Below are 25,358 nucleotides of genomic sequence, written 5' to 3'. Positions count from 1 at the left end.
AGCAGAGAGCAAACTGATTCAATCGTAGCAAGTCATGTGGTATTTGTGTTCCCGCCACCAGGTGGCAGCACTCACCCAGCGGTAGCACTCACCCAGCAGTCTAAAGATGAGATGCAGTTCGTCCTCCACAGTCGAACCAGGGAACAGCGGCCTCCCGGCAGACATCTCATAGAATATACACCCCACACCCCTGGGGTCAGATGGATTAGGTTAGGGTTCAAATAGATGTAAAACAAGTCAATGCATGTCTTTATTAGGGGAGTCTATTTCACTTAACTATCCCTGCCCTTCACTGTAAATTAGGTGCATGGCTATTCTCATTATTCAGGGCGTAACATAAGGACCGCCAAAAGTGTGATAGATATAGGAGTCAAGATGGCTTTCAGTTTTGCATATATATCATTCAGATTAGATTAAAAGATCAATGGCTCATTATCGCCCTCAAGCAACGCTCACGGTTCCTATGTTGGTTCTCTCATGGTTCTAGATCACCTCAGCCCACTCACCACATGTCTATCGGTGTGGAGTACTCTGAGGAGCCCAGTAGAACGTCAGGAGGCCGGTACCAGAGCGTCACCACCTCGTTGGAGTACGTCTTAGTGGGGACTGACTTGGCCCGGGCCAGACCTGGAACAAAATAACAACGAGGGACATTTCAGTCAGACTTTACTGAATAGACAGGCTCAGTGTCAGCAATCATGCCAAGCTGACCTGGACTGCGCTGGCCTGGTTCCGCCTCCACCATAGTTGCTGGAACCAGACCCATATGAAAAGAAAAACATCCGAGCCAGCTCAGTACGGCTCAGGTTAGCACGATAGTGTGAAAAGCGTACTTGAGGAACAACCAGCGTTTTCAACCCCTAGAACCCAGGGTAGAATGAGAACAGATCTCTCACCGAAGTCTGCCAGTTTGAGCTCTCCTCGGTCGTTGATGAGCAGGTTCTGAGGCTTCAGATCTCTGTGAAGAACCTTCCGTTTGTGACAGTACGCCAGCCCTCGCAAGATCTGGAACAAGAATATCTGAGCCAAAACAACCAAGATGTCAGCTCTCTCAAGGCAGCCAGATACTCGCAACTGTGTAAACACCAGCAAAATTATTTTTTTCTATCTTAAGCTATGTGAGTGGGGGGAAAGAGTGTAGTAGTTTCCCAAAAATCTTCATTGGATAACAATGACTTTATTTTTACAGAGAGAACTTCCATTTGAGGTGTGACACATTTCAATTCTTCGAGTTGACGTTGCGCTAGTCACCAGCAGAGAGCAGAGCGAGGATGTTTTCTACTACAGAAGGAGCCTGGTCTCTGTGGAAACAGGGAGGCCTTGGCAGGCAAGCCTGTAGTGTACTGTAGACACTCACCTTGACGTTCTGCATGCTCAGGATGTTCCCACAGTCGTCCATGTACTGCTTCAGGTCCTTGTCCTGCAGGAGAGAAGACAAGATGAGTCACTGAACGAAGCAGCAACTCAGAAACACCACAACCCAATTACCTCGTACCCTCCACATCAACTCGGTACAGGTACCCTGTGAGTATAACCAAGTTTTCGTTTACTCATTGTGTATTTATTCCTCGTATTTCTATAATTTTTTCTGTTTTTCTCTCAGCATTGTCGGGAAGGGCCCATAAGAAAGCATTTCCCTGTTAGTCGACACCTGTTGTTGACAAAGCATGTGAGAAAAAAAACATTTGATTTGATTGATTGGACCAGGCTGTACTGTCCCTGAAACTATCATGTGCTGTCACATCATATTCTATCGTCAGTGATATGAGGCGTCAGAAAGAGGATGTTGTTCTCACCAGGTACTCGAAGACTAGCGTCAGGGACTTGTCGGTGTGGATGATGTCGTGCAGGGTCACTATGTTGGCGTGTTTCAGGTCCTTCAGTAAGGACACCTCTCTGATAGCAGTGCAAGGTGCTCCCTCCTCGTGCTCCAGTCTGATCTCCTTCAGAGCCACCAGGTTGTCTGTCAGTTTACTCCTTCCTTTAAACACGGTAGCATACGTGCCCTGGGGGGAGAGAGGGGAGAGAGAGGTTGTCTATCAGTTTACTCCCCCCCTTAAACACCGTTAGCATGCATACATCCCCTGGAGGGAGAGAGGGATGGATAGAGAGATGGGTGAGAAACTTTAAAGCGAGACCTCACTTACTTTGGGGTCAAGATCATTTGAGATTTCTGTGCTTTGCTCAAACGGATCCCCTCACACACTGATTATCAGCTAAGAGGAGAGGTCAAGGTCTCTATTAATTCAATGACCAGGTAAAGGGGCAATGACTGAGTGTCTAAGTCTAATTAATGACCATGGGAAACTAGCAGGTGTGGCCTTTAAGATAGCGTGAGATTTGGGAGTGGAAACACACACAAACACACAGATACACACACACACACAGACACACACAGACACGCAGACACACAGATAGACACACACAGACACAGACACACAGACACACACACACACACACAGATAGACACAGACACACACAGATAGACACAGACATACACACACACATATAGACACAGACACACACACACACACCTCTCCTAATTTGTCCAGTTTGATGTAGGTCTCCAGCTTGCCGAATCCAATTTCTGACTAAGAGAGAAAAAGAAAGGAGTAAACAACATTATTAAATGAGGCTTATGTCCTCGTTAGCAGTGACGGGTTCACACACACACACACACACACACACACACACACACACACACACACACACACACACACACACACACACACACACACACACACACACACACACACACACACACACACACACGCAGGCAGGCACACACTTCACAAATCCTTCTAACGGCCTCACGTGTGCGTGTGTGTCAGAGAGAGAGTGTGAGTGAGTGAGTGAGTGCGTACACATGTATGTGCGTGCTCTATATGTTTCCATCCCTTCCCTTCCTCCACAGACTGGGGCTAAATCCATCTAACACTGGACGGACCATTAGCCTTTATGGCACGAGAGGGAGCAGAGGAGAGGCCGTTTGGTGCATGTGAGTGGAAGCATGTGATTCTCTCAACAGAACAGAGAACCGTACTGTTCCTCTCTTCTCATCCTGACAGAGGCAAAAGCATTAACACATACACTCACTCACACACACAGAACACAATTATGCAGTGTGCTCGCTGACAGATGCCCCAAGCATAAACACTAACATGGAGCACAATTATGCAGCGGTGCTGACGCAGGTCACTCTGAGGCTAGATGTAAACAGATGACAACAGGCAGAGTAGAAGAGACAGTCCAGCTGTGAGCCCTCTCTCATTTTCAGTCTCTCTTGGTCTTTCTTTCGCTCTCCCCAAAAGTCTCTCTCAATCTGTTTTTCTCCTGATTGACTTAGTCTTCTCTCACACAGTTTTTATCGACATGTTGTCTGTCTATTTCTCGCTCTCTTTTGCTCGGTTTCTCTCCTAGAGGCGGCGTCTCAGGGGCTGGTCGAAGGAGGGGCTTATATATATGTATATATATGTCTCTCCTTTCCCTCCATCTCCCCCATCCTTCACATCTCCCCAGTGTGTGTCTCTCACCAGTGATGCTCTTCGGGAGCGGCGGCTGAGGGGCTGGTCAAAAGAGGGGCTCGTCAGCTGTAGTTTCTCCAGGTAACCGTCTGGGATACGGATGTCAGCAGGCAGGGACAGACGCTTGTTCAGATCCTACACACACAAAGAGAGAGAGAGAGAGAGAGAGAGAGAGAGAGAGAGAGGGAGAAAGAAAGAGAGAGCGAGAGAAAGAGAGAGAAAGAGGGAGAGGGAAAGAGAGAGAGAGAGGGAAAGAGAGAGAGAGAGAGGGAAAGAGAGAGAGAGGGGGAGGGAAAGAGAGAGAGAGGGGGAGGGAAAGAGAGAGAGAGGGGGAGGGAAAGAGAGAGAGAGGGGGAGGGAAAGAGAAAGAGAGGGGGAAAGAGAAAGAGAGAGGGAAAGAGAAAGAGAGAGAGAGGGGGAAAGAGAAAGAGAGAGAGAGGGGGAAAGAGAAAGAGAGAGAGCGGGGGAAAGAGAGAGAGAGGGAGAGGGAAAGAGAGAGAGAAAGAGAAAGAGAGAGAGAAAGAGAGAGAGAGAGAGAAAGAAAAAACAGACAGCCAGCCAGAGAGAAAGAGATGGTAAAAACAGTGAGTAAACATGCTAGTGTAAATCTTGAACACACAGTGTTAAACCTTAGATAAACAGAGCAAGCTCCAAACAAATACTGTGGACCCTAAACTAAATGGTGGACGAGACCCTTGGACCAACACAGCCGCTGCTAGCCTCATTGAACAACCTACTTTAGACTCCATTAGCCCAGGGCTTCCCAAACTCGGTCCTGGGCCCCCCTCTGGGTACACGTTTTAGTTTTTGCCCCAGCACTGCACAGCTGATTCAAATCATCAAAGCTTGATTGGTTATTTGAATCAGCTGTGCAGTTCTACAGCAAAAAAACAAAACGTGCACCCAGAGGGGGGCCCAGGACCGAATTTGGGAAAATCTGGTTCGTTTGTGTGTGTGTGTGTGTAATGAAGGGTGGCCCCTGAGGCTGTGTAACAGACATGGGATCATGTTATCCCCAGAGGAGCCTTGTCCCAAAACATGAGCCTGATGATGTGTTATATAAAAACTACTAAAACACACACACCCATCCACCCTGGATAACTTCCCGTAATGCAATTCCTCTATTTGTTAGATTACTGAATGTTAATATCTTTGCCTGTGTAAAATCCACTCCCACCCCTTCTGAAGCAACACTGAAGTCACACCGGGAAGCATTCAACTACATCTACTGTATGCAACACCATAAGTACTGAAACTTTCAACAAATGACCAGTGTTGACTCATATAAACCTAGTGTTGAGATAATCTACAATTTATTGGCGTTGACTCCTGTATATACTATTTAGACACTGACTGACTTGACCCTTTGTGTTTGTCTGACTGAACGTGACTGTATCTGCCCTTTGGTTGTATGTTGTAACTAGCGGGATGTTGATTTATACTCCATATGTTAATAGAATATTAGTATGTTTATGCCTTAGGGAAGTGTTATTGCTGCTATTCCATTTGTTTAAATGACAGAATCCTATTGGTCTAATTTGATCCCTCCAATGCCAGGATTGGCGATATTGGGGGAAGGGGGTGTTGACCTCTGAACCCCCCCCCCCCCTCCAGTCGTCCAATCAGCCGGTCCTAATCCTGTACAACGGTGCCCATCTGGAACGTATTACAGTCTGTAATCCCAGGCAGTGATGTAATCCCAAAACAGCCATGCTTCCTCCCTAGTCTAGCACTACATGAGTAGGGTAAGAAATCCCGCTCAGCGCTCAAAGTCCTTTCCAACCGCTCTGCTAAAAACCGTTCCACAGTCACTGGGGAAAAAAACTGCTGCTCCAAATTCACTCCATTCATTAAAATCACAATTTAACCAACACCCATCCATTTTTGTGACCACCTCGACCTAAAATTTGGTTTTGAAGTACTGAAACCAAACCTTGTGATTTGAAAGAAAAGTACTTGAACAAACATGAAAAGGTGAATGTAAGAAGTGCTCATCATTTCAAATAGGCTACATGTCATATTAAACAGCATATAAACACTCTAAATAGGTCAGGAGCCAGACATGGGAGACTAAGAAGGAACGAAGATGAATTATTTAGGCTACATTATCTCAATTATTTCAAGGCTTTAGCCTACAAAGAAATACATTGTGAAGCATTTACGAGTAGGCTGGTAGGAAGTCAGGGGTATTAAGCGCAACATTTTATTTTATTAAATCATTATAGTCTATAAATTGTGCATATAGGCTGTGACTTACTTAGAATGAAATACAAATTAAACAAACAGTGCCTTTGAATTGACTTAGATTCAAAAACAACTTTTGCCAGAGTCTGTGGTTTCAGGCTCATGCGACGGAGATCAGGCCAGCAGCGGAGAATATCCTCTCCACACTTGCAGAGCCACTGGGGATGCTAAACACCCTTTATGCCACTCTTGCCAGGCTGGTCAGGAATGCAGAGTTATTTTTTTTATATATATACTGTATGTAGCCATAAAGGTTTTTTAGGCAAAATAACCCAATCAACACATAAAACTCCATGAAAGTTGGAATATGCCAGGCCTATTGGGCCAAAATCAATTATGTCCTTTTGTATAGATAATAGAACAAAAATGAAGGAAACTTTTAAGAGATCAGATTTTGTTTTGTTTATAATGAGACAGTGAATTATCTCCCCACCTCGTTCCTGTCTTTTAGCATGTACTGTAGTAAGTCCACCGTCGTGCTTTCGGGATATGTGTCTTTTCAGATTTCACAATCATTCTTTAGGTCTGGACATTATTACATCACATGAAATGGCTCTTGGTTCTCATCTTTGTAACTCACCTTGATTTAGCACCTGTGTGTTTTAAATCAGTTTCTTTATGAAAATATTTAGCGAACTCCATGACAGTAGCTAAAGCAAGGGGCTATTGGCAGCACACAAGTAGCCTACAAATACATGCTGGGGCGGGCATACCCTGAGCTTGTGAAGTGAGCACTACTGGGGTGCTATTGGAGCGAAATTGGAGCGGCCGAGAAGGCCAACGTTCCAGCCTTTGGGAATCTCGCTCCGTGCTCCAGTCAAATTGGGCACGCTCCTCGCTCCTCTCCAGCTCCACTCACAGACTCTGCCACAGACACAGCGGAGGCGAGTCACGGAGAACAGGGAATCCCCTCCTGCTATTTGGACGCTACGTGTTCTAAGTGTATATGATCAGCCTGGGTACCAGTCTGTTTAAGTCATCATGCCACTCCTTGGAGTGAAATGTTAGCCAAACAGTTTCTGGATTTCAGGCTAGTGTATGATGTTTTATACATTCTGTATGGTGGAGAATATATTCTATTCTTCTCCTCTGTGCCTTACGGGCAACGTCACCCAGGCGTGCTGGTAGGAGCTGTGTGATAGGCCCCAGGGAGCACGGCAGTGTGTACTGTAAGGATCTGCTATTGATGGAGCAGTGGGACAGAAAGGCTCCTAGTGTGTATGGCTCCTTCCTCTCTCCCTAATGACACTTGCGCCACTCACCAGGCATGTGATGTGTTGTGGTGCTCTGGGCTGAAGCTGTGCTGCCTGAAGGGAGCCAATCGGAACGGCTCAAACCAACACACAAAAAGCAGGACTCTGTGAGTATATTCAAACATCAGCTAGTTAATCTATTGTGGATCACCTACAGGAGGCAGAAAGGAGAGAAAGGTGGTAGAGCCTGTGGTGTTTCACGTTACAGTGTAGCCCCGCTGAAATAAACTGCTTAACATTTTTGGAGGGTTTGGTCGTTTTTAATATGGCCTGAACACTTGGCCTGCATCCCAAATGGCACCCTAATCCCTTATGTTGTGCAGCACTTTTGACCAGGGCCGTAGAGCGGACTTTATAGGGAATAGGGTGCAATTTGGAATTCGGTGACAGGAGCCCCTGACAAATCTCCAGAGGTCCTGTGGTCAAAACAACCAATAAACACAGCTGGAGTGGACCTCCAATAAGACGCTCCCCCTCGGACCTCTCCCTGGTGATGGCCCAGCAATTTGTAAAGAACATACGGTGGGTTTCCCTGTCTCAGAGTTTAACCAGTGCACCGCACAACCAGACTCAAACCAGTCATATAGTACATTGACAGAATATAATCTCTCTCTCTCTCTGTACTGTCATACTACACTATTTTGATATAAAATCAAATAAATACATCTTATCAAAGTTTTCTAGTCGCTCACACAGATTTTCAGAAATCAGAAATGCTTGTGTTTCTCGTTCCAACAGTGCCGTAATACCTAGCAATAGAAAATAAATAAAACAATACACACAATTCAGAAAAATAACAAAATAAGTTATATAGGATGAGCCATGACGAGAATACAGTATATACACATATAAAGTGGTGGAAACAGTATGTAAACATTATTTAAGTGATCAGTGTTCTATGACTATGTACATAGGCCTGCAGTCTCTACAGTGCAGGGTAGAGTACTGGGTGGTAGAACAGTGACAAGGTTCAGGCAGGGTATTGGGCAGAGGCCGGCTAGTGGTGACTGTTTAACAGTCTGATGCGCCTTCTTCATCTCACTGTCTGTGTGAAGGGACCATTTCAGGTTGTCACTGATGTGCACGCCAAGCAACTTAAAGTTTTTGATCCTCTCCACTGCGGCCCCGTCCATGTGAATGGGGGCGTACTCTCTCTGCGGTCTTCTGTAGTCTACGATCAGCACCTTTGTTGACGTTGAGGGAGAGGTTATTTTCCTGGCACCACTCCGCCAGGGTTCTCACCTCCTCCATGTAGGCGGTCTCATCGTTGTTGGTAATCAGGCCTACCACCAATCAGGCCTCTGTCGTCAGCAAACATGATGATCGAGTTGGAGACGTGCTTGGCCACAAACAGGGAGTACAGGAGGGGGCTGAGCATGCACACCTGTAGGGGCCACCATGTTGAAGATCAGCATGGCGGAGGTGTTGTTGCCTTCCTTCACCACTTGGGGTCGGCCCGTCAGGAAGTCCAGGACCCATTTGCACAGGGCGGGGTTCAGACCCAGGGCCCTGATCTTAGTGATGAGCTTGGAGGGCACTACTGTGTTGAAGGCTGAGCTGTAGTCGATGAACAGCATTCATAGGTCTTTTCTCTTATCCAGGTGGGATAGGGAAGTGTGTAGTGCAATGTTGATTGCGTTGTCCATGGATCTGTTGGGGCAATATGTGAATTGTAGTCGGTCTAGGGTGCCGGGTAAGGTGGAGGTGATATGGTACTACACCAACCTCTAGTTAAGGTGAGTGCTATGGGGCGATAGTCATTTAGTTCAGTTACTTTCACTTTTCTGGGTATATGAACAATGGTGGACATCTTGAAGCTTGTGGGGACAACAGACTGGGTTATGGAGATTGAATATGTCCGTAAACACTCCAGCCAGCTGGTCTGCACATGCTCTGAGGACGCGGCTTGGAATAACGTCTGGGCCGAAAGTCTTGCACACTTAAAAACACACTTCAATGACTTACTCACGTTGGCCAAGGATGTTGTTTTCCTCGAAGCAGGCGAAGAAGGTGTTTAGCTCATCCGATTAATTAGGGCCGATTTCATGTTTTCTTAACAATCGGCCGATTACATTGCATTCCACGAGTAAACTACGTGGCAGGCTGACCACCTGTTACGCCAGTGCAGCAATGAGCAGTAAGTTGCTAGCTAGCATTAAACTTATCTTATAAAAAACAATAAATCTTTACATAATTGCTCGTTAACCTAGTAATATCATCAACCATGTGTAGTTAACTAGCTTGTCCTGCGTTCCATATAATCAATGCGGTGCCTGTAAATTTATCATTGAATCACAGCCTACTTCGCCAAATGGGTGATGTTTTAACAAAAGTGCATTCGCGAAAGAAGCACAATCGTTGCACGACTGTACCTAACCATAAACATCAATGCCTTTCTCAAAATCAATACACAGAAGTATATGTTTTTAAACCCGCATATTTAGTTAAAATAAATTGTTAGCAGGCAATATTAAACTAGGGAAATTGTGTCACTTCTCTTGCGTTCATTGCATGCAGAGTCAGGGTATATGCAACAGTTTGGGCCGCCTGGAACTTTGCAAACTAATTTGCCAGAATTGTACATAATTATGACATAACATTGAAGGTTGTGCAATGTAAAAGCAATATTTAGACTTAGGGTTGCCACCCGTTCGCTAAAATACGGAACGGTTCCGTATTTCACTAAAAGAATAAACATTTTGTTTTCGAAATGATAGTTTCCGGATTTTACCATATTAATGACCAAAGGCTCATATTTCTGTGTTTATTATATTATAATTAAGTCTATGATTTGATATTTGATAGAGCAGTCTGACTGAGCGGTGGTAGGCAGCAGCAGGCTCGTAAGCATTCAAACTTTACTGCGTTTGACAGCAGTTCTTAGCAATGCTTGAATCACAGTGCTGTTTATGACATCAAACCTATCAACTCCTGAGATTAGGCTGGCAATACTAAAGTGCCTATAAGAACATCCAATAGTCAAAGGTATATGAAATACAAATGGTATAGAGAGAAATAGTCGACACGTCATAATTCCTAAAATAACTACAACCTAAAACTTCTTAACTGGGAATATTGAAGAACTGGGAATATTGAACCACCAGCTTTCATATGTTCTGAGCAAGGAACTGAAATGTTAGCTTTTTTACATGGCACATATTGCACTTTTACTTTGTTTTTGCATTATTTAAACCAAATTGAGCATGTTTCATTATTTATTTGAGACTAAATAGATTTTGTATATGTATTATACTAAGTTAAAATAAGTGTTCATTCAGTATTGTTGTAATTGTCACTATTACACACATATATATATATATATAAAAATAATTGAAAAATTATCGTTATCGGCTTTTTTTGGTCCTCCAATAATCGGTATTGAAAGATCATAATGAGTCGACCTCTAATATGCACACCTCTCCCCTTCCACACACACACACACACACACACACACACACACACACACACACACACACACACACACACACACACACACACACACACACACACACACACACACTCCCATAATCATCCGACCACAAGCTCAGTTGTTAATCAGTTGTTCCATCACCGAGCCCAGTTTAATAATAAGACTTGCTGTGTGAATGTGTATACCGCTGTAGCTGTTCATGAGGAGTGCCAAATTGAGCAGGGATGGGAAGATTTGATTACCCAATGTCTAGTCCTGGCTCAAACCTCTTTGTATGCATACAGTACATCAATAGAGAATAGATGTGCTCTCTGTCAATATGCTACAGTATGAAAGCCAATACATCATGTGTTGACGTCATGAGAATAATCACCCGAGGCTTTTGATGTTGTGTGAATGCCCACTGATTTTTCTTTTCAGTTTTTGTTTGTTCCCAAGGCAGGTCTTGTTGCTATGTACTTGGCTGGAAAATCACCACTCTCTTTTCCTAGTGGATATCCCTCAGCATACGCACTTTATAGTCTAATGTTTTTCAAAGCCAAACATCCACATGCAATAGGAAGACTTGAAACCACCCCATGTTAAGCTGAGGTGAGAACATCTGGATAGTTTGATGATAAACAACACTAATAGTCGGGTCTGTCACACGGATGGCTTCATGAGGCATATGAGGACCTGTGTGTGGTGTCCCAGCAAACCATAATTGGTTTTGTAAAAGTTCCCAGAACATTCGTTAGGTCACGGCAAATGTTCTCATAACACAAAGAATGTCCAGTCGTAATGACGATTTATAAAATGTTTGTATAAAACACTCACCTGACGTTGCAAGAACGTTCCTAGAACACATTTAAATGTGTTCTTTAAAGGTATACAAACATTGTCTAATCATCAGCGTGACTGGACAGTTTTTGTGTTATGAGACCATTTGCTGCCACTGAACAAATGTTCTGAGAACTTTCACAGAACAAATTTTAGTTTGCTGGGAAAACATTACTGGTCCATTGTGTTATTATTTCCAAACTGAAATGGTCCACCCACACAGACAGCGTGGTGAAGAAGGCGCAGCAGCGCCTCTTCAACCTCAGGAGGCTGAAGAAATTAGGTTTGTCACCAAAAACAAACTTTTACAGATGCACAACCGAGAGCATCCTGTCGGGCTGTATCACCGCCTGGTACGGCAACTGCTCCGCCCACAACCGTAAGGCTCTCCAGAGGGTAGTGAGGTCTGCACAACGCATCACCGGGGGCAAACTACCTGCCCTCCAGGACACCTACACCACCCGATGTCACAGAAAGACCATAAAGATCATCAAGGGGAACAACCACCCGAGCCACTGCCTGTTCACCTCGCTGTCATCCAGAAGGCGAGGTCAGTACAGGTGCATCAAAGCTGGGACCGAGAGACTGAAAAACAGCTTCTATCTCAGGGCCATCAGACTGTTAAACAGCCATCACTAACATTGAGTGGCTGCTGCCAACATACTGACTCAACTCCAGCCACTTTAATAATGGAAAAATTGATGTAATAAATGTATCACTAGTCACTTTAACCTCTTAGAGCTCTAGGGGCGCTATTTCATTTTTGGATAAAAAACGTTCCCGTTTTAAGCGCGATATTTTGTCACGAAAAGATGCTCGACTATGCATATTCTTGACAGTTTTGGAAAGAAAACACTCTGAAGTTTCAGAATCTGCAAAGATTTTGTCTGTAAGTGCCCCAGAACTCATTCTACAGGCGAAACCAAGATGATGCATCACCCAGGAATTAGCAGAATTTCTGAAGCTCTGTTTTCCATTCTCTCCTTATATGGCTGTGATTGCGCAAGGAATGAGCCTACACTTTCTGTCGTTCGCCCAAGGTCTTAGCAGCATTGTGACGTATTTGTAGGCATATCATTGGAAGATTGGCCATAAGAGACTACATTTTCCAGAGGTCCGCCCGGTGTCCTTTGTCTAAATTTGTGCGTAATCTTCAGGTGCAGGCATTTTCTCCTGGGATTCAGGAGAGAAAGCATGTTTCCAAGAACGATGTATCAATGAAGAGATATGTGAAAAACACCTTGAGGATTGATTCTAAACAACGTTTGCCATGTTTTCAGTCGATATTATGGAGTTAATTTGGAAAAAAGTTTGCGTTTTGAGGACTGAATTTATGGATTGTTTTTGGTAGCCAAATGTGATGTATAAAACGGAGCTATTTCTAATACACAAGGAATCTTTTTGGAAAAACTGAGCATCTGCTATCTAACTGAGAGTATCCTCATTGAAAACATCAGAAGTTCTTCAAAGGTAAATGATTTTATTTGAAGGCTTTTATGTTTTTGTTAATGTTGCGTGCTGGATGCTAACGCTAATGCTAACGCTAAATGCTAACGCGAAATGCTAACTCTAGCTAGCTACTTTTACACAAATGATTGTTTTCCTATGGTTGAGAAGCATATTTTGAAAATCTGAGATGACAGTGTTGTTTACAAAAGGCTAAGCTTGAGAGATGGCATATTTATTTCATTTCATTTGCGATTTTCATAAATAGTTAACGTTGTGTTATGCTAATGAGCTTGCTGATAGATTTACACAATCCTGGATACAGGGGTTTTTTCATAGCTAAACGTGACGCAGAAAACGGAGCGATTTGTCCTAAACAAATAATCTTTCAGGAAAAACTGAACATTTGCTATCTGAGAGTCTCCTCATTGAAAACATCTGAAGTTCTTCAAAGGTAAATGATTTTTTTGAATGCTTTTCTGTTTTTTTGTGTAAATGTTGCCAGCTGAATGCTAATGCTAAATGCTACGTTAGCCATCAATACTGTTACACAAATGCTTGTTTTGCAATGGTTGAGAAGCATATTTTGAAAATCTGAGATGACAGTGTTGTTAACAAAAGGCTAAGCTTGAGAGCTAGCATATTTATTTAATTTCATTTGCGATTTTCATGAATAGTTAACGTTGCGTTATGGTAATGAGCTTGAGTCTGTATTCACGAACCCGGATCCGGGATGGGGAGATCAGAAAGGTTAAACAATGCTACTTAATATAATGTTTACATACCCTACATTACTCATCTCATATGTATATACTGTACCCTATACCATCTACTGCATCTTGCCTATGCCGTTCTGTACCATCACTCATTCATATATCTTCATGTACATATTCTTCATCCCTTTACACTTGTGTGTACAAGGTAGTTGTTGTGAAATTGTTAGGTTAGATTACTCGTTGGATATTACTGCATGGCCGGAACTAGAAGCACAAGCATTTCGCTATACTCGCATTAACATCTGCTAACCATGTGTATGTGACAACTAAAATTTGATTTGATTTGTTACATTACCTGGTAACCTAATGAGAACATTTGGGGAATGTTCTGTGGTGGCTGTTAATGTCAATGTTGAAAAAATGTTTTCATCCTACTGATAGATAAAACAAACCCCTAACTAAAGAAATGCTACTGTTAAAAACATTTGAAAGGATTCAAAACCTGTCCTCCGAGAGAGTATGAGTCGCTCCCAAACAACACTTCCTTTCCTCCGTATGAGTTGGTGAAGCAGTGATGGAGGGATGAAGGGAGTGTCAGACTCACCTCTGCGGAAATGCGTCGGTTGCCCCTGTTCCTTAGACACACCCCTGTGGGAGACTGCACCTCGTCTGAGCTCGTCCCTGACGCCTGGTCACTCTCTCCATCAGAACTCATCTTCATGTTCTCATGGACAATGTCTGAGAGAGGGGGAGAGAAGGGGAGGCGGGGCAGAGACAGCGAGACACAGATTTTTTTTATACATGAAGTCCTGGATAACTGTTCGATCAGTGGTTGATAAGACCAGGGGGCCCATAAATGTATGAGTGAGGTTATTCTTTCCATCAACTCAACTTGATGTCATCCACAGCTGCTGCTGCTGCTGCTGGGAACTATAGCAGCCACTCCCTGGTTAGTTTCCACTGTCCTGCCCTCTCCCCTGACTCAAATGACACTGTGTGTGTTTCTGTGTCCATGCCTGTGTGTGTGTGTGTGTCTCACCGAGGCGGCTGCCGTTGCGGGGCATGGCCATGAGAGACCCTAGCCCTCCTCCTCCTATGACACTCTGAGGTCTCCGTAGCGGGGGCTTCTTAAAGGGACCAGTGTACTGGTGCAGGAATGAGTTAACACTGTGGGCTGAGGGGGGGAGACCATGACCGTTCCTCACCATGGGCTCTGTGGAGGGGGGAGAGAGAAATCTATGTGACAACCAGTTCAGTTGAGTCCAGTACATACAATACAGACACCTTGGCTTGGGGCACCATCTATCATACTGTAGTTAGGGTCTGGAGGCTACACCCTGTTTTAGTCAGGTCATATGGTCAGACTGAAAAACAGCTTCTATCTTAAGGCCATCAGAATGTTAAACAGCCATCACGAACATAGAGAGGCTGCTGCCAACATACAGACTCCACTCATTAGTCACTTTAAATAATACCACTTTAATAATGTTTACATATCCTACATTACTCATCTCATATGTATATACTGTACTTTATACCATCTATTGCATCTGTGTACATATATTTATATGTACACATTCTTATTCCATCCCCTTACATTGTGTGAATAAGGTATAAGGTCATCGTGAATTTGTTAGATTACTTGTTAGATATTACTGCACTGTCGGAACTAGAAGCACAAGCATTTCGCTACACTCGCATAAACCATGTGTATGTGACCAATTTTTTTTTATTAGACCTGTCAGGGGGATTGATGGTTTTGGCGAAGGAGAAATTCTCCATAACAGCAATGTAAACAAATTTGTGCCCAAAATGTGTTTTTGTGCATATGGAATATTTCTGGGATCTTTTATTTTAGCTCATGAAACATGGGACCAACACTTTACATGTTGTGTTTATATTCTTGTTCAGTGTATATTGTTTCTCCACAGGGAATCCATGTGGAATCCAGGGAACACAATCTTTTTTCTTTGGTTTAGACACAATAAACTCAACTGAAAGAGTAGACTAGACAAATGTGTTTCTTACTAGATTACTAATACACCGCCTTTCCTCAAAGTCCCACCCACAGAGATTGATTGACAGGTCTGAAACTGTACCAACTCTGTGACTCACACACATTCTGCCACCACACCTGACAATCCCACCCACAGTGATTGATTGACATAACTGTTAAAGGGATAGTTCACTCAAATTACAAAATTACCCTAAGCGAACATAGTAGCTCAGCCGATAAAATACATAATTTGAAGAACAAACATCTTTGTGGCAATTCATATCTTAGAACTAAAACTGTAAACATCACCTCAATCTATAGTCCTGATCATATAGGACAATGACAATAGGTTAAATATCAAAGATCGAGGAAGAACATTACATTAGAGAGGAAACAAACAATGTCCATCAACACAACAGATGACCACAAACAAACTCCCTCCCAAAGTTACTAGATAACACATATACAGGCACACACAGGCGCACACATTACATCTCGTATCCCACTACTACTGCTGTGTGCCCCTGTTATGTTGTTGTGTTACACAATCAGATCAAGGCTAAGCCATTAGGATTCATCCCAATGATTGACACCATGGTGGGTTCATCTGATCTCATCTGGCCACTCCATTCTGTCTCTTCTCTCTCTGAGACTTGTACTGTCCCACACACTGCAGACAGCCCAACGCAATCCCTCTCCGCACAGAATACACAGGTGCGTACACCATGCTCATGGGCAAACACAATCGCACACACACAAGAAGAGAACACACACACACACACACACAAAACAACATCCTCTGTAGGACAAAAGGAGAGGGGAGCCGGGGAAAAGGAGAGGGAAGCTGAAGCTGTTGAAGAATTTAAGGAGAGGGGATCTGGGGAGAAGGAGAGGGAAGCTGAAGCTGTTGAAGAATTTAAGGAGAGGGGATCTGGGGAAAAGGAGAGGGAAGCTGAAGCTGTTGAAGAATTTAAGGAAAGGGGATCTGGGGAAAAGGAGAGGGAAGCTGAAGCTGTTGAAGAATGTAAGGAGAGGGGATCTGGGGAAAAGGAGAGGGAAGCTGAAGCTGTTGAAGAATTTAAGGAGAGGGGATCTGGGGAAAACCTGAAGAAAGCCAGGAGAGGAATAACGAGATAAAACGGAGGAGGAGGACGCCCAGCTGCTCTCACAGTCCTCCAAGTCGCCATGGCAATGTCATGGAAACCCTTGAACGTTCCAGACCCTGAACAGGCAGCACCATAGCAACGTCATGGCAGCCACCGTCAACAGCAGGCGCTAGACCATCCCAAGCTCAGAGATAACTAACCAGCTATGTCACCTTATCTTTTGTTTTGACGCCTCGCCGGCTACAGCCTTCACTGGACTCGAACATGAAGAAGTAACACCGATGATGATGTGTGTGTGTTTTCCCGGATGTTAAAGAGAAGAAAAAAAGTATCTGCTGTGTGCAGTGAAACGACACACAAGCCAGACGTAGGCTTATCCATCGACTTACGGGTACATTCGCAAAAGTATTCAGACCCCTCTACTTCTTCCACACTGTTACGTCACAGCCTTATTCTAAAATGGATTCATATTATTCATATTTATCTCCTCCCTCTACACACAATACCCCATAATGACAAAGCAAAAACAGGTTTTTAGACAACAACAAAAAACAGAAATAACTTATTTAATAACTCATTTGCGATGAGACTCTAAATGGATTGATTGGACTTGATTTGGAAAGGCACAAACATGTCTATATAAAGGTCCCACAGTTGACACTGCATGTCAGAGCAAAAACCAAGCCATGAGGTCGAAGGAATTATCAGCAGAACTCTGAGACAGGATTGTGTCGAAGCACAGATTTGAGGAAGGGTACCAAAAAACATTTCTGCAGCATTGAAGGTCCCCAAGAACAAAGTGTCCTCCATCATTCTTAAATGGAACAAGATTGGAACCATCAACACTCTTCCTAGAGCTGGCCACCGGGCCAAACTGAGCAATCGGGGGAGAAGGGCCTTGGTCAGGGAGGTGACCAAGAACCCGATTGGAGCTCTGTCAGAGTGGCTGAGTTCCTCTGTGGAGATGGGAGAACAAGCATCTCTGCAGCACTCCACCAAATCAGGCCTTTATGGTGGCCAGACGGAAGCCACTCCTCAGTAAATGGCACATGAAGGCCACTTGGAGTTTACCAAACAGCACCTAAAGAACTCTGACCATGAGAAACAAGATTCTCTGGTCTGATGAAACCAATATTGAACTCTTTGGCCTGAATGCCAAGCATCACGTCTGGAGTAAACCAGGCACAGCTCATCACCTGGTCAATACCATCCCTACAGTGAAGCATGGTGGTGGCAGCATCATACTGTGGCGATGTTTTTCAGCGACAAAGACTGGGAGACTAGTCAGGATGAAGGAAAAGATGAACAGAGCAAAATACTTGATGAAGAGCTGCTCCCCATCCAACCTGAAAGAGCTTGAGAGGATGTGCAGAGAAGAATAGGAGAAACTCCCCAAATACAGGTGTGCCAAGCTCATAGTGTCATACCCAAGAAGACTCGTGGCTGTAATCACTGCCAAAGGTGCGAGTAAATGTCTGAATATTTGCAAAAATGTCTAAAAACCTGTTTTTGCTTTTTTGCGTCTGAATACTTTCCAAATGCACTGTACATTACATCCACATAACCACACATACACTCTCCCTCACACAACCCCCCCCCCCCCCCCCCACCCCCACACACACACACACCCTCACCGCTGTCTTTGATGCCGTTCTCCTCTATAGTAATCTGTTCAGCCAGTTCAGACAGAGACTCGTCGATGGTCTGACTCCCTCTCAGAGTCTGGGACAGCCTCCTCCTAAACCGCTTCATCTTCTCCATGGAGCTCTCTGGAAGGGGAGGCCTGGGGATGGAGAGAAGAGGGGACAGTCAGTTACACACACACACACACACACACACACACACACACACACACACACCAGGCCTGGGGAGAAAAAGATACCCCACACACCGTTACTGTTAAATGGCCCCACTGTTTATTCTGTTGGCTGTAATGTTAACGCAGAGAGAGGAGTTGGACACAGAGCGGCAGTGAAGAAAAGCTACGGAGGACACACACACACTCTCTCAAAAAAAGAAAAGAGGGACGATAAAGTATTAGAATACATATGGCTGGGAGTTCTTCTTGATCAGCCCTGGAACATGATATAAGGCCTTCAAAAGTGAACCAGAGGGTAAACAGTGGGTCTTTCTTGGACAATGACTGCCAGTATTCCTTGTGCTTGAGGAAGCTTGACAAATAGTGTATCTTGTCATACAAGTGTGCGTGTCAAAAGGTGTGCTTCTTTTGAAAAGCACTCCCTGTGTGAGTGAGGTCTGAGCAGGCCCCAGCATGTTCCTGGGCAGGTCCCCTAATAAATATTGCTTTTAAAGATTTCACAGAGAATATAGCCATCAAATCACACCTCAAGCTATACACACTAATTCCACATCTACAGTAAAATGAGTTTATGAAAAATAATAACCATCAAACACCAAACTACCGCAAGATAAATATCCTAGTAATCGCACATCTATAGTTAAATGAAGACAAAAAGACGACAAGATTTATAGCTACTGACTGGAGCGAACACAAGAACCTATCAACACTCAAGGGAAACAGGCCTAATTTAGGAGTCAGTAATATAGAGCCTAATGAATTTCCCACACTGGAAAAACCAATGTATTGGGAGAGATAATTATTCATGTAGCTCCGGGACGGAACTAATCTAGTGTGAAGAAGAACCTAGAGATCAAAACATACACACATCATTTAGACCAGTTGTACGTCGAGTGTACAAAACATTAGGAACACCTGCTCTTTCCATGACATAGAGTGAATCCAGGTGAACGCTATGATCCCTTATTGATGTCACCTGTTAAATCCACTTCAATCAGCGTAGATGAAGGGGAGGAGACATGGTTAAAGGAGGATTTTTAAGCCTGGATACAATTGAGACATGGATTGTGTATGTGTGCCATTCAGAGGGTGAATGGGCAAGACAAATAATTCTAAGTGCCTTTGCACGGGGGTATGGTAGTAGGTGTCTGGCGCACCGGTTTGAGTGTGTCAAGAACTGCAACGCACCAAAGGACATCCATCCAACTTGACACAACTGTGGGAAGCATTGGAGTCAACATGGGCCAGCATCCCCGTGGAACGCTATCGACAACTTGTGGAGTCCATTGCCCTGGCGAATTGAGGCTGTTCTGAGGGCAAAAGGGGGTGCAACTCAATATTAGGACGGTGTTCCTAGTGTTTTGTACACTCAGTGTTTAACAGTCCTCATGACTTGTTTCCAACAGTGGGTAAAACATGATGTATTGGGAGAGATGTTTTATTCATAGGGGATGGAATTAATGTGAACTGGAGCGAAACAAGAACGAACCTACCAACATTCAGGGAAAAATAGATAATTTTGACATTAGTTAAATAGGCTAATGAATTTCCCACACTGGAAAAAAAAACGTGATGTATTTGAAGAGATTGATGGAGTGATGGCGCAGCCCATGAACTGTGGTGGATTCGTGAGAGAATGGCGGAACAGGACTAGCATAGGCTGCATCCAGTTCATGTCACATTGCATCACCATTCAGTGTGAGAGAGAGAGAGAGAGAGAGAGAGAGAGAGAGAGAGAGAGAGAGAGAGAGAGAGAGAGAGAGAGAGAGAGAGAGCAGAAAGATTTCAAGTGTATTTGTGTGAGAGAAAGTGAAAGCAAAAGAGAGGTGGAGAGAAAACAATTGACAGAGAAGGGAGTGAAAAGAAAAGGACATGCTGGTGCAAGAGAGGGTGAGAGAGAGAAGTGAATGAGGGAGGTTGCTTTTCAACCTGCTGATTCAGACACCTCCCTCCCTGCCAATGTTCTCTGACCTTAGTGAGGGGGAGATTACAACACTACTACACTTTAACAGATATGGACATGTGTCCGTTTGTCTGTCTGTACTGGGGATGAGTAAGAAGAGACATGAGGCCACATGAGTTAGGCCCTGAAGGTCTGTCTGTCTGACTAATACTCTCCATTACAAGCCTTTGTCTTCCCAAACATCACTCAGGAGCTGGAGAGAGATGTCAAATACAACACGAAGTAAGGCAGGGGGGGGGGGGGGGGGGGGGAGTTGTTTTGAAGGAAAGAGCAGAGCTACTAAACTAAGCTACCATCTATTCACTGTCTGACACATAGCTCCCCATTCATTCCACTGATCAGGGATAGTCGGTGACGATTCCTGCCCTTCTTTCGCATTCTATTATTGCTCCTTGATTTAGCTCTGACAACTCTTCCAGAATGTTACAGCCTGCTCCTCCGGTCATAACAAAAGGCCATTTCAGGACAGCGGAGATGAGGGAGTCAGTCGGACTCTGGAGTCATCACTGCCAACGGAACAGCTCATAGCCTTCTTCTCATTTCTCACAGTTGAGGGTACAGCTCAGCCTCGGAGCACACTGTGTTCCATGGAGAATGAATGGATGGATGGATGGATGAATTTCACTAGACTAAATTAATGAATTTGACTAGAGTTTTGATGGCAGTTTCTAACCCATCTCGTCCTTGTTCGCATCCCCTCATCCCATTCTGTCCCCTTTCCATGGCTTGGCTCTGTGATCTAGTCTGGAGCCCTGGAGAGTTGGATGTGATCCCTGCTCCCATGAGTAAGTAGGCTGTGCAGAGGACTGAGCTCCAGATCCACTGGGTTAAGGTCAAAGAATTAGTCCCATTCAAGCACTGATTCGGATTTGTTGCCGTGGCAACATTCTCTACCCAATGTCTAAATGTAAAGTCCCTGCAGGAGACTAGGATGATATTCAGTCTCTCGGTCTCTTTTCATCAAACCACCTGGCTTACGGTATACACACACACACACACACATAGTTAACCATGATTTCCCCAGATGGACAAACTGATAGTTCCAGCTGTATGTAAAATTGCATTTCACACATACGTTTGACTGGCATGGACAGTGGGGATAGGAGGGGGTAGGGGAAAGACTAAGAGAAGCAGGGGAAAGACTAAGAGAAGCAGGGGAAAGGAGGGAGAGGAGGAAGAAGAGGATGTAAGCAGAGAGTAGAAGTAGGTTAAGCAGCTCAATAAGACCGGGCCTTATGCGACAAATATGTGGTACGTAAACTTGCCACCAGGCACACAACTATTATTTGACTGTGTCCCGTTCAGGAAATGTGTCTTGCATCTCAAACATAACAGCATCACCACATGAAGTGCATGTCGGGCAATTCCAAGGTGACGGTGACGAGGAGACTCACTTTAAAATGTATGACAAGCAAAAACCATTGACTGCAAAGTTTAACAAACCATACACCTATATGCAGTCTACTTTTAACAATTCCCACTGGACATTTTACTAAAACATTAACTTGACGAACAATGCAGATACAAAGTTTAGTAAAGGAATGACAGTAAAATCATTTTTTATATGACCACGTTTTTTCCAAAAACACGTAACACTTAACACACGAGTTAAAACTAAAAGACTGCAGAAAGAATGGTGTGTCAGCTATATGACATGACCCTTTGAGTTGGAAAAATATATATATTTCTGTTATTAAACTACAGTTAGTGAAGTGGATTAACACCCGGTAACAGAATGACATCATGGGTCCCTGATCTGTACAATACAGAAATGCATAATTATGAACGTCAGTCTCTTCATGGTGATATACCCTGAATAGATACACAAAACTAGACATATGTAATATCTTCCTTTGCATACTGGGGTATTATTCTACACACGGGCTATTATTCTAATGAGCTCAACCCCAAACAAGACCAAATTTGGTTGGTCCAGACCAGAACAAATCTGTACCAATCCTAGATGTCCAAACTTGTGAAACATAGACATTACAATACAGTACAGTAGAGAAAAGTATAGTACAGTTCAGTACAGTAGACTACAAATAAGAAAATAGTATATTTCCATACAGAAGAATACAGTACAGAAAAGTATAGTTCAGTACAGAAAAGTCCCGTAGAGTACTATTATATTGTACTTCACTCATGTGTACTCTAAGCTACTGAACTATACACTACTTTTCTGTTCTCTACTCTACTGTGCTCTACTGCAACAGTGGTTTGTGACTCCTCGATGTGGCCAATTCAATTGAAGTCATTCTGTTACTGATTTTTTTGGTAACTCTGCTACCGTTGTGGTAGCAGAGCGACGCGTTTTAATCACTTAATAATTCATAATGTAACCCAGGTCAAGAAATGGGGTAAAATCATGTGAAACATGAGAGAAACGACCAACTAGAATGTCAGCCAATCAAAAGTGCACAAATCCTTTGACAGTTCAAACGTTGCAATCTCGAGCAAGCAGTCTAGAGGAAGCGGCATTTTTATGACAAACTTTCTCCTTGTTGTGAAGTCAGAAAACTGCGCTAAAGTTAGAAATAAAACCTAGACATATCTTCAGAGAAACACTGACAATTGATGATCCATTCATCGCATCGTCTTGAGAAGAGGTTGAATGGGTTGATGGACCAATTACTTGGTGAGTTTTATTTTGCATGAATGAAGCCACTGTATTAGCGCTGTGTTAGCAGGCCAATGCTAACTTTTCTATATGTTAGTGAATATAAAATAGTGTCATTTATGCTAATTGCTAAGCAAACTTTTGTAGAAGTAAAAATACTTTTTCCATGTGAACAATATTGTAACACTACAGATGCATTTCAAATCAAATCAAAGTTTATTTGTCACGTGCGCCGAATACAACCTTACAGTGAAGTGCTTACTTACAGGCTCTAACCAATAGTGCAGAAAATGTATTATGGGAGTAAGTAAAGAAATAAAAACAACGGTAAAAAGACGACAGTGAAAAATAACATTAGCGAGGCTATATACAGTAGAGAGGCTATATACAGTAGAGAGGCTATATACAGTAGCGAGGCTATATACAGTAGCGAGGCTATATACAGTAGAGGCTATATACAGTAGAGAGGCTATATACAGTAGAGAGGCTATATACAGTAGAGAGGCTATATACAGTAGAGAGGCTATATACAGTAGAGAGGCTATATACAGTAGAGAGGCTATATACAGTAGCGAGACTATATACAGTAGAGGCTATATACAGTAGCGAGACTATATACAGTAGCGAGGCTGCATACAGGCACCAGTTAGTCAGGATGATAGTATGTACATGTAGATATGGTTAAAGTGACAATGCATATATGATGAACAGAGAGTAGCAGTAGTGTAAAAGAGGGGTTGGTGGGTGGTGGGACACAATGCAGATAGCCCGGTTAGCCAACGTGCGGGGGCAGTGGTTGGTAGGGCCAATTGAGGTAGTACGTACATGAAATGTATAGTTAAAGTGACTATGCATATATGATAAACAGAGAGTTGCCATGCGGTAGTAGAGAGAACAGTCTATGACTGGGGTGGCTGGGGTCTTTGACAATTTTTAGGGCCTTCCTCTGACACCACCTGGTGTAGAGGTCCTGGATGGCAGGCAGCTTAGCCCCAGCGATGTACTGGGCCGTACCCACTACCCTCTGTAGTGCCTTGCAGTCGGAGGCTGAGCAATTGCCGTACCAAGCAGTGATTCAACTCTCGATGTTGCAGCTGTAGAACCTTTTGATGATCTGAGGACCCATGCCAAATCTTTTTAGTTTCCTGAGGGGGAATAGGCTTTGTCGTGCCCTCTTCACAACTGTCTTGGTGTGTTTTGACCATGATAGTTTGTTGGTGATGTGGACACCAAGGAACATGAAACTCTCAACCTGCTCCACTACAGCCCTGTCAATGAGAATGGAGGCGTGCTCGGTCCTCCTTTTCCTGTAGTCCACAATCATCTCCTTAGTCTTGGTTTTGTTGAGGGATAGGCTGTTATTCTGGCACCACCCGGCCAAGTCTCTGACCTCCTCCCTATAGGCTGTCTCGTCGTTGATCAGGCCTACCGCTGTTGTGTCGTCTGCAAACTTAATGGTGTTGGAGTCGTGCCTAGTCATGCAGTCGTGGGTGAATAGGGAGTACAGGAGGGGACTGAGCACGCACCCCTGGGGGGGCTCTGTGTTGAGGATCAGCGTGGCAGATGTGTTGCTACCTACCCTCAACACCTGGGGGCGGCCCGTCAGGAAGTCCAGGATCCAGTTGCAGAGGGAGGTGTTTAGTCCCAGGATCCTTAGCTTAGTGATGAGCTTTGAGGGTAATATGGTGTTGAACGCTGAGCTGTAGTCAATGAATATTATAATACACATTCTCACTTAGGTGTTCCTTTTGTCCAGGTGGGAAAGGGCAGTGTGGAGTGCAATAAAGATTGCATCCTCTGTAGATCTGTTTGGGCGGTATGCAAATTGGAGTGGGTCTAGGGTTTCTGGGATAATGGTGTTGATGTGAGCCATGACCAGCCTTTCAAAGCACTTCATGGCTACGGATGTGAGTGCTACGGGTCTGTAGTCATTTAGGCAGGTTGCCTTCGTGTTCTTGGGCACAGGGACTATGGTGGTCTGCTTGAAATGTTGGAATTACAGACTCAATCAGGGACATGTTGAAAATGTCAGTGAATGCACCTGCCAGTTGGTCAGCACATGCCCGGAGCACACGTCCTGGTAATCCGTCTGGCCCCGCAGTCTTGTGAATGTTGACCTGTTTAAAGGTCGTACTCACGTCTACAGAGAGCGTGATCACACAGTCGTCCGGAACAGCTGATGCTCTCATGCATGTTTCAGTGTTGCTTGCCTCGAAGCGAGCATAGAAGTGATTTAGCTCGTCTGGTAGGCTCGTGTCACTGAGCAGCTCGCGGGTGTGCTTCCCTTTGTAGTCTGTAATAGTTTACAAGCCCTGCCACATAAGACGAGCGTCGGAGCCGGTGTAGTATGATTCAATCTTAGCCCTGTATTGACGCTTTTCCTGTTTGAGGTTCGTCGCAGGGCATAGCAGGATTTCTTATA

At 44.1% G+C, this 25,358-nt stretch overlaps 1 protein-coding gene across 1 annotated transcript in view; it reads right to left on the bottom strand.

Moving 5' to 3' along the window:
* LOC110525022 (cyclin-dependent kinase 17) overlaps positions 1–25,358 on the bottom strand; it is a 46,751-nt gene that overhangs the window by 4,260 nt on the left and 17,133 nt on the right. Inside the window, exons 2-11 of the mRNA XM_090234468.1 lie at positions 18,169–18,317; positions 14,472–14,645; positions 14,037–14,170; positions 3,534–3,659; positions 2,535–2,591; positions 1,797–2,006; positions 1,358–1,420; positions 897–1,020; positions 507–627; positions 93–190 (exon numbers count right to left, since the gene is read on the bottom strand). Of these exons, the coding sequence (XP_090090594.1) occupies positions 93–190; positions 507–627; positions 897–1,020; positions 1,358–1,420; positions 1,797–2,006; positions 2,535–2,591; positions 3,534–3,659; positions 14,037–14,170; positions 14,472–14,645; positions 18,169–18,317 (1,256 nt within the window). The remainder of the gene's footprint in view (positions 1–92; positions 191–506; positions 628–896; positions 1,021–1,357; positions 1,421–1,796; positions 2,007–2,534; positions 2,592–3,533; positions 3,660–14,036; positions 14,171–14,471; positions 14,646–18,168; positions 18,318–25,358) is intronic.

The sequence above is a fragment of the Oncorhynchus mykiss genome, chromosome 1 (assembly GCF_057628025.1).
Source record: "Oncorhynchus mykiss isolate SJ-2025 chromosome 1, ASM5762802v1, whole genome shotgun sequence".
Lineage (NCBI taxonomy): Eukaryota > Metazoa > Chordata > Actinopteri > Salmoniformes > Salmonidae > Oncorhynchus > Oncorhynchus mykiss.
Note: the sequence above shows the minus strand (reverse complement) of the source record. Positions and strands in the feature narration are given on the sequence as shown.